Raw genomic sequence first — 10,000 nt, forward strand, 5'->3', positions numbered from 1 at the left:
AAGGTAATAATGTCGCCAACTCGATGACTTAGATAGCTAAAGCAGTGTAGGAGTGAGATTATTTTAACGTTGCTGTTAGAAACTGGACCTAGAATCTAAGGCGAAAAAGAGATTACGCAACAGCGATGAACAAATCTAGCTGTAAAAACACGAAAGCTCAATACTCCCTCAGATTCATAGTTTTTAGGAAAGAAATGTGTGCAGTGTAAAAAGCATGGCTCGTTTGACTTTTAAAGAAAATACTGATGTTATTTTCTATAACGACGCAGGAAAGTTGCCTCAGCGCTCGAGACATTCACGCAAAAATGGCCTGGTTATTAGAGAATAACAAAGATATGAGAGAATAAGTGTATAATAGCACTAACATTAAGAATGGCCCTATTATTAGAGAATAAGTGTGTAATAGCACTAACATTAAGAATGGCCTTATTATTAGAGAATAAGTGTGTCATAGCACTAACATTAAGAATGGCCTGGTTATTGGAGAATAAGTGTATAATAGCACTAACATTAAGAATGGCCCTATTATTAGAGAATAAGTGTGTAATAGCACTAACATTAAGAATGGCCTTATTATTAGAGAATAAGTGTGTCATAGCACTAACATTAAGAATGGCCTGGTTATTGGAGAATAAGTGTATAATAGCACTAACATTAAGAAAGGCCTTATTATTAGAGAATAAGTGTGTAATAGCACTAACATTAAGAATGGCCTGGTTATTGGAGAATAAGTGTATAATAGCACTAACATTAAGAATGGCCCTATTATTAGAGAATAAGTGTATAATAGCACTAACATTAAGAATGGCCTTATTATTAGAGAATAAGTGTGTCATAGCACTAACATTAAGAATGGCCTGGTTATTGGAGAATAAGTGTATAATAGCACTAACATTAAGAATGGCCCTATTATTAGAGAATAAGTGTGTAATAGCACTAACATGTTAAAGAATGGCCTGGGTATTAGAGAATAACAAAGATATGAGAAAATAACAGTGTATAATAGCACTAATATGTTTAAGAATGGCCTGGTTATTGGAGAATAAGTGTATAATAGCACTAACATGTTTAAGAATGCCCTGGGTATTAGAGAATAACAAAGATATGAGAGAATAAGTGTGTAATGGCACTAACTTTAAGAATGGGCTGGTTATTGGAGAATAAGTGTGTAATGGCACTAACATTACGAATGGCCTGTTTATTGGAGAATAAGTGTGTAATGGCACTAACATTAAGAATGGCCTGGTTATTGGAGAATAAGTGTGTAATAGCACTTGGCTGCCTGAAGAGAGTGTTTGTGTGTGTGTGTGTGTGAGAGTGTTTGTGTGTGTGTGTGTGAGTGTTTGTGTGTGTGTGTGTTTGTGTGTGTGTGTGAGAGAGTGTTTGTGTGTGTGTGTGAGTGTTTGTGTGTGTGTGTGTGTGTGTGTGTGTGTGTGTGAGGTTTGTGTTTCCTGCCGGGTGTTGAGTGCACTGTGCTGAATGCTGATTAAAACTTTTGTGAGATTTAAAGTTGTGTTCCATTGAATTATTTGAAGTCTTTATATGTCATTTATATTGTTCAGTGAGAATGTTATATTCATAAGTGAATATATCATGTTCATAAATATGTACGTTTATGTCATATTCATTTTAGGCTGTTCCATCAATTAAAAAAAAAACTAATTCAAAATTTTCTCATTAGAAATATTTTACAATATTTGTTTATTTTTTGTAGGACAAAACTGAAATACTTTAGGTAATTGGAAACATGAATCTAAGGCATTTAAGGCATGTTCCAATTTTAACTATGAAGGAGTTTTCATGTAAATTATTTGTAAGCAGTCATGCTTAGTAAACTAATACAGGACCTTGTTCTCTTTCAGAGATGAAGTGTGTTTGGGTGATTCTTTTCCTCCACTGGTCTCTCTCAGGTACAGTAAACACCAAGAAACAACATTACAGAAAATCCTATCACCAGCTACAATATACAAACCTATCAGCAGTTACAATATACAATATACAAGCCTATCACTAGCTACAATATACAATATACAAACCTATCAGCAACAATATACAATATTCAAACCTAACACCAGCTACAATATACAACATACAAACCTATCACCAACAACAATAAACAATATTCAAACCTATCACCAGCTACAATATATAAACCAATCACCAACAGCAATATACAACATACAAGCCTATTACCAACAACACTATACAATATTCAAACCTATTACCAGCTACAATATACAATATACAAACCTATCACCAACAACAATATACAATATTCAAACCTATCACCAACAACAATATACAATATTCAAGCCTATCACCAGCTACAATATACACTATACAAACCTATCACCAACAGCAATATACAACATATAAGCCCATCACCAACAACAATATACAATATTAAAAGCTATTGCCAGCTACAATATACAATATACAAACCTATCACCAACAACAATATACAATATTCAAACCTATCACCAACACCAGTATACAATATTATATCTAAATATCCTAAGAAGTCTCCAGGTGAGTAACTGAGGTCAACTATACTGAGAGCTGTAGGGATATTGATCATTGTAGTGAAGTACACAAGGTTTCCAGAGAAGCAAGATGTTTTTAATGGAGGTTCTTCATCAGTTGTACAAGCAAGGTGCTTCTGAGTTCCAACATGCAATGTGAAAGGACTCAGCCAAAGAAAGGGACCTTCACTGGCCTGACGGTGGCGCTGTAGCACAGCATTTTACATTTTCTTCAATATCTTGTAATTTCTGCAACATAAATGTACAATTCTTTTTTCTCTCAAGCGGACAAATCTTTCGCATCTTTCACTCACTCAGTTTTTGAAAACAGACATTCTGTGTTTGGGTCACACCCACCTTTTTGAACTAGCCCTAGGGTTTTCAGCCAGTTTTCATAAAACTGGTGTCAATCAATTCAGAACAATATGATCCTAAATAATGATCAAAAACATTTGGATATTTTCATACAGTCTGGCTGTCATGTGTCAATCAACAGCAAATTAAGAGGTGGAGCTTAATTTACTTAATTAGGTACTCAACAATACTATCAGTCAATCTTGGTGAAACTTCATGTATAGCTGATCAGGCTGGTGATTTTGAGGTCAAAAATAGGGGGCACTATAACATGGAAATCATTTTGACATTTCAAAACAATATGGCCTCCATATGCAAATGAACCCTTCCAGATAAGTACATATTGTGCATAAATGGCTGTAACTCATGAATGATTCATCCAATTGTGATGAAACTTCAGAATTTAGCGGCACATGATTTTAAGGTAGTCTGTTGACTTTGTTGAATATGTCAGTAGGGGGCGCTATATAAGCTAGAAATGTACATCAACATACAGACATCAGATCAAGCTCAAATTTGGCATGCTGCATGAGTGACCTTTACTATACGGGGCCAATTAATCATTAACCAATATGTAGAAAACTGTGACCTCCATTGGCCAATCAGAGTCCAGTAGGCATATGACAGGCTTATCATTGACCAGTCATGAGGAAACCTAAAGGCTATACATAAGTAAGGACTCTCTGTGAATCTGTGACGTTTCAAATGATTTGGCCACTAGGTGGCAGTGTTCATGAAAATCAAGTATAACGCCTACGTATTTTCACTTAGGAACATGAATTTACAAACTAGACCTAGGAATTTGATCCAATCATGTCTGAATTGGTACTACAATAATCTACTCACTCTCTATTCACTTTGATAAATAATGATCAAAATAAGATTGAAATTTTGCTCTCCATGGTAGTCACTTTGTCCAATCATTCATTGTGGCCTTGCTATATATGACCTACATTGCTATAACTCATAAACCATGTAAGTGATCATTTCAAATCCTTTCTTAGATTGAGGTTAATGTGAGTTTTTGCCAAGTTTGGTCCAAATTGAGCTTTAGAGAGCGATACAGCATACAGACATTTAAAAGCCTTAAAACTCACATCATTAATATTATATGCATACTACAAGTACGAAATGGCTGCCATGTTATTCGGTTCCCTGAACTTAATAATTTTTCCATTACAATTTATGTGAAAAAATGCCTTGCCTGTGCAGTATTTTGACCGCTTTAAAAAACAGATAATTATTTTTAAAAATACAGATAATTATCTACAGGCCAAAAGCTCAATCTTTACAAAATTAAGGGTTTTTGATTATCAATCCTGACACATACAGGAGAAACTCTGACTCCATCATTTAGGTCCAGTCAAAGAAAACTACCTAACTAGCCCTCACGACCACACACTGGTACAGAGGTGAGGGAAAGTTGAAGACATCAGCACACACGTTTACACACATACACATAATGACCGTATGATGTTAAGGCAAACTCACCATCAGGAGGCTCTGCAGTGCACAGTTATCTACTATGCACATAATCACAAACACTTTCGTCATGTCACGAGTCCTAGTAATAAGGGTGGACTGGTGAACTGGAGGTTTGTACGTGGACGTTATTTGACAGGTTCTTCTGTGAGTCGTAGCCCTCGTGAGTCCCTTGTGCCTTATGAGCCCATAAACCTACACGTGCTTGTGCACAGGGTAAGACGTGTCCTGTGATTGTGCACAGGGTAAGACGTGTCCTGTGCTAGGTCCTACGCCAGGCCATTAAGCTTCACACAGAATATTGTTAGAGGTGTGATTGTGCACAGGGTAAGACGTGTCCTGTGCTAGGTCCTACGCCAGGCCATTAAGCTTCACACAGAATATTGTTAGAGGTGTGATTGTGCACAGGGTAAGATGTGTCCTGTGCTAGGTCCTACGCCAGGCCATTAAGCTTCACACAGAATATTGTTAGAGATGTGATTGTGCACGGGGTAAGACGTGTCCTGTGCTAGGTCCTACGCCAGGCCATTAAGCTTCACACAGAAAAAGCAGATGTTGAAATCACATTCACTCCGTGGGGTTCTAAAGTTCTGAGAGAGTAGATCAGTTCTTTGTTCTTTCTTAACTTCACTGCTGCCATAGCAACAACTGACCGTGAAAACCGGTATGTCATTAATGCAGTGTCCATTAGCACTAAAACGTCCTACCACTGCAAATGACAAATCCTCTAATCCTTAATTCTGATGATCAAATGGTCAGCAAGCCTTTTCTTGGCTTTCCCAGTGTAAAACTGACTACATCTCTTAAAGTAACACAGTTGACATCTCCTGGAGTGATGCATGAGGAGGAACTGGTGATGACACCTTAGCCTTTTGTGCCTGGTATTGGCCTGGCTGTGTTAACACATTTACATGAAGGACATCTAGAGCTGTTGCAATGCCACAGCTATTATTTGAATGGTAATTTTTCTCACTCCTGACGAGCATCTTTGATGTTTTTGTTGCGTCTAAGGGAGATTAGTGGAGGATCCTTAAAAATGGATGTGGTCTCTGCATCACCCTGGAGGATTCTGGAGTGTTGCAGTAAAATATCAACTCCTGTTTTATTTGTTTTGTTTGAATGTGCACATCCAGCATGGTGATGTTTCTCATTACAGGAGGTCAGGAGTTTAACATGGAGGGTCCAGATGTGCCTGTTGTTGCTGCTCCTGGTTCTGACATCATTTTGCCGTGTTCCATCAAACCCAAAGCCTCTGAACAATCCCATGTGAGTGCTGTGGACATGGAAGTGAAGTGGAGCAGAACAGACCTGAATAGCGCAGTAGTGCATCACTATATGGATAAAATAGACAAGAATGAAGATCAGGATCCTTCATACAGAGGGAGAACAGCTCTGTTCAAAGAGGAGCTACAGTATGGCAACACCTCACTGCTACTGAAGAACGTTAAAGTGTCTGATGGAGGACAGTACACATGTCAAGTTGATTCTGCCCATCACAAAGATCATGTCAGTGTTCTGCTTAAAGTTGAAGGTGAATGTCATTGAATTTCAAATATTAAAATAACAGCCCTGTTTTAATATGTGTTTATGTAAGCAGAAACAGGACAATGCCATTTCAAGCTTTGGTTTTTTCAATCCACAGGTATTGGAGGAGCCCCAGAGATCACTGTACTGGGCACTGACTCAGGTGAGGTTTTTCTCCAGTGTGACTCTAAGGGCTGGTGGCCTGTACCTGAACTCCAGTGGCTGGACAGTGAAGGAGCAGAAGTGCCTGCTGGAGTAAAAGAGTCCCATAGAGATGACAGAGGCTTTAATGTGAGACTCCACCTCACTGCAAACAGCAACAGCACCAAAACCTACATCTGCAGAGTGAAACAGGGGCAGCATGTGATGGAGGAAAAGATCGACATTACTGGTAATTTACACTACTGAAAATCATTTTACACTACTCAAAAATCATATGTATATGTACAGCTATTATGTATTATATATATATATACATGTATTATTGGTGCTCAAAGTGGACTGATACTCACCGGTACGCAGTACCAAAACTTTTACTCTTTGGTGTAATGTGACTTTTTCTCATGTAACTGAACTTCTCACAAGCTCCTTGTAGGCTTTTCTATAATAAGCCTGCACGAACTACATTACCCAGGGGGCACTATGTGATGCGCCCCTGTTCCCATTCTCTCTACAACTCTAGAACAAGAAGAGTTAACTTGCAATAATCAATGCGAAAATGATGCTGTCAGGTTTGAGAAGAAAAAGGTAGGGTGAACTCCGTGGACTGTAGCTCGGTTTGGCCAAGTTGTTATCAAGAATGTACTGAACCTCTGACGTCATAAGTGGATATGGGTTTGATCACATTTGGGTGCTTTCACACCTACCTTGTTTGGAGTAGACTTATTAAATGTTTCTTTAGTTCAGTCCATTTTGGCAGGTGTGAAACTCAAGGGGCTGTGTTTTTTCTGGACCCAAGACCACATGCTCTCAATTTCGGTTCATTTGGTGGCGTGAGAAAGCTGTTTTCTAGACCGGGAACAGTACAGAGAACCAATCACTGGTCCTCGTGATCTCTGGTCCTCCTGATCTGGTGTCCTCCTGATCTCTGGTCCTCCTAATCTCTGGTCCTCCTAATCTCTGGTCCTCCTGATCTCTGGTACTCCTGATCTCTGGTACTCCTGATCTATTGTCCTCCTGATCTCTGGTCCTTCTGATCTCTGGTCCTTCTGATCTGGTGTCCTCCTGATCTGGTGTCCTCCTGAAAAATAAGGCCTTATCATGTAACTTCACTTTGGAAGTGTCATGATGGTGGGGAAAGGATTGCAGTGCACTTCTTGAAGGCCAGAAATAACAGACCCATGTTATCACTATTATACATCAGTACATGTGTACTAAAACTACATTTTGATAGGAATAATACGACTGGAGCAAAGATACTCAACTCAACTTTGTGGAGTCAGTACATGTACTGACAGCATCACGAAAAACATGGCTGACAACGTTCTCCTACAATGATGATCTCATTTCTTATCATCCACTTTGAAATGTTTTGGACATATTCCTTGTGTATTAAGCATTCATCGTTATACATTTTGGAGATGTTCCTCACTTTAAACTAGTCACTCCATCTCATGCTTTGACCTTGCAATCCTCAGGCATTGGAACAAGCCCAGTGGTCTCTGTGGTGGGCACTGATGCCTCAGGGGGGATCCAGTTAGTGTGTGAAACGGGAGGCTGGACGTCTGAGCCTGAGCTGCAGTGGCTGGACAGTGAGGAAGCAGAGTTGCCTGCTGGATGTACACAGTCTCACCACGACAGCGAGGGGTTCACTGGGAGTCACCGAATCACCGTGTGCAGCAGTGACACCGTCTTCTACTGTAGAGTGAAGCAGCATCCCAGGATGAAGTCACACATCAACATCGTTGGTAAGGTGCTGCTCCACGCTGAAAGACACTGTTGGTTCTGAGAAGGAGCTTGTTTATCAGCATGGGAGCATTTACATAACAGCCCATTTTCTTACCACAAGACATGACAGTGACCTGTCTTCTTCTCTGTGAGTCTTCACATGCCATTTGTGTTCGTGTTATACCATGTAATGTTCATGTTGTAGCATTTATTGTTCATGTTATATTGTTTGTGTTTGGGGTGTGGTGGAGTATCTGTGAAGTGTGGTGGAGTGGAGTGTGTGTGGTGAGGCATCTGTGATGTGTGGCGGAGTGGAGTGTAATGGCATTTAATGGTATATTAAGTAAATGTTATTGTACAGCATGGTGATATTTCTGATGACAGTTCTTTAAACCAGTTAATCTGTACCATGCCTTAATCTCTTAATCCACAGGTATCGGAACAAGCCCAAAGATCATTATAGAGGGCACAGATGGCTCAGGAGGGCTCAGACTACTGTGTGAAATTAAAGGCTGGAGGTCTGAACCTGAGCTGCAGTGGTTCAGTGGAGGAGCACAACTGCCTGCAGGAGATAAAGAATCACACAGAGACGATGAGGTCTACACTGTTAGACGCCACGTCACTGCACAAGGCAGTGGAACCTTTGTCTGCAGAGTCAAACAGTATCCCAAGATGGAGGCAGAGATCACTGTCGCTGGTATGTTATATTTCTTTACTTTTATAATAAGTAAGACATAAGCAGTAGTGATCCATCCTCTTCACAAATCTCACATTCAGTTTTGAACAGCACTCTACACGACATATCTGTTAGTTAAAATAGTTGGGAAGAGGTCAAATTAAATCTAAACTTATTGAAGTAAATGTGCTTGTATATGTAAATGAGATTTGCCTGTTTTTGTTCACAGCCATCTAATTTTACTTTGGTATCTGGTCCTGTGTGTGTAGTTGCCTAACAACTAGACTGATGCACACTCTTCTTTGGCAATTCCATTCTGGCTACATTGTGCTGAGCGTGATATAGCGCCTCCACAGAGTGATGCTGGTATTACGTCACTAATGACACCAGAGTGATGCTGGTATTACATCACTAATGACACCAGAGTAATGCTGGCACTACGTCACTAATGACACCAGAGTGATGCTGGTACTACGTCACTAATGACACCAGAGGTTCTGTTTTCGTTGGTGTCTGTGTCCTAAGTAAGCAGACATAAGCAGTACTGACCCATCCTCTGGTTCCGTTACGGTCTGTGTCCAGAGGTGGTTCTCATCGATGATCCCAAGTATGTACTTGTACATCAGTAGATCCAACTACAAGCTGAAACCGGTTAAATTGATTTATGGAGAAATTAAAAGTGTTCTTATACCCAGAATATGTGTAATTACTTCCCTGTTATGTACCAACTTTCATTTTTGCTCACCTGTTGTTGTAGATGTTTGTCACTAACATGCCTGTGTTTTAAATGGTCTCTGTACAAGTGAGGTCATGAGTAGCCTTTTATAAGGAGAATCATTTATACTGTTGTTACTGACATTCTATTTGGACAGATATAAACTCTTTCGTACTGGTGTAGATACTGTATTTGGGCAGATAGAAACTCTTTTGTACTGGTGTAGACACTATTTGGGCAGATATAAGCTCTTTCATACTGGTGTAGATACTGTATTTGGGCAGATAGAAACTCTTTCATACTGGTATAGACACTATTTGGGCAGATATAAACACTTTCATACTGGTGTAGATACTGTTTTTGGGCAGATATAAACTCTTTCGTACTGGTGTAGATACTGTATTTGGGCCGATAGATACTCTTTTGTACTGGTGTAGACACTATTTGGGCAGATATAAACTCTTTCATACTGGTGTAGATACTGTATTTGGGCAGATAGAAACTCTTTTGTACTGGTGTAGACACTATTTGGGCAGATATAAACTCTTTCATACTGGTGTAGATACTGTATTTGGGCAGATATAAACTCTTTCATACTGGTATAGATACTGTACTTGGGCAGATAGAAACTCTTTCATTCTTGCTGATCTTCCAATTGTGTTTCCCTCTTTACAGCACAAGGATAAAAGGATTCCCTCCACCATGGCGGTTCCCATGGCGACCACACTGTTGTTTGGGTCTCTCTCCTCTTTTCTCTTGTGTTCATACTGTAACATGCTCTCATACTCATATCTGCATTAACAAACAGTTCAACAGGTGTACCTAATAAAGAGCCCTTTG

The 10,000-nt window shown here is 39.5% G+C and overlaps 3 protein-coding genes across 18 annotated transcripts in view; 1 reads left to right on the forward strand and 2 right to left on the reverse strand.

Moving 5' to 3' along the window:
* Nucleotides 1–5,332, reverse strand: part of LOC145653035 (uncharacterized) — a 23,496-nt gene extending 18,164 nt beyond the window's left edge. For all 8 annotated transcript variants that reach the window (XM_081704967.1, XM_081704966.1, XM_081704974.1 and 5 more), the window contains exon 1: nt 4,368–5,332. The gene's annotated coding sequence lies outside the window, so the exon portion shown is untranslated. The remainder of the gene's footprint in view (nt 1–4,367) is intronic.
* Nucleotides 1–10,000, forward strand: part of LOC145653033 (butyrophilin subfamily 1 member A1-like) — an 11,340-nt gene that overhangs the window by 152 nt on the left and 1,188 nt on the right. The window contains exons 2-7 of the mRNA XM_081704962.1: nt 1,863–1,910; nt 5,515–5,889; nt 6,001–6,273; nt 7,520–7,789; nt 8,203–8,466; nt 9,836–10,000. The exon at nt 9,836–10,000 is cut by the window's right edge and continues 1,188 nt beyond it. Of these exons, the coding sequence (XP_081561088.1) occupies nt 1,865–1,910; nt 5,515–5,889; nt 6,001–6,273; nt 7,520–7,789; nt 8,203–8,466; nt 9,836–9,846 (1,239 nt within the window). The 5' untranslated portion in view covers nt 1,863–1,864 and the 3' untranslated portion in view covers nt 9,847–10,000. The remainder of the gene's footprint in view (nt 1–1,862; nt 1,911–5,514; nt 5,890–6,000; nt 6,274–7,519; nt 7,790–8,202; nt 8,467–9,835) is intronic.
* LOC145653032 (uncharacterized) overlaps nt 1,918–10,000 on the reverse strand; it is a 72,769-nt gene continuing 64,686 nt past the window's right edge. For 7 of the 9 annotated variants that reach the window (XM_081704955.1, XM_081704953.1, XM_081704952.1 and 4 more), the window contains one exon: nt 6,990–7,122. In XM_081704955.1, the coding sequence (XP_081561081.1) occupies nt 6,995–7,122 (128 nt within the window). In that variant the 3' untranslated portion in view covers nt 6,990–6,994. Of the gene's footprint in view, nt 2,772–6,989; nt 7,123–7,668; nt 7,827–10,000 lie in introns of those variants that run through there. The other 2 variants (XM_081704959.1, XM_081704957.1) reach the window with 2 other exon arrangements.

The sequence above is a fragment of the Electrophorus electricus genome, chromosome 21 (assembly GCF_041902795.1).
Source record: "Electrophorus electricus isolate QZ-2024a chromosome 21, ASM4190279v1, whole genome shotgun sequence".
NCBI classification, from domain to species: Eukaryota; Metazoa; Chordata; class Actinopteri; order Gymnotiformes; family Gymnotidae; genus Electrophorus; species Electrophorus electricus.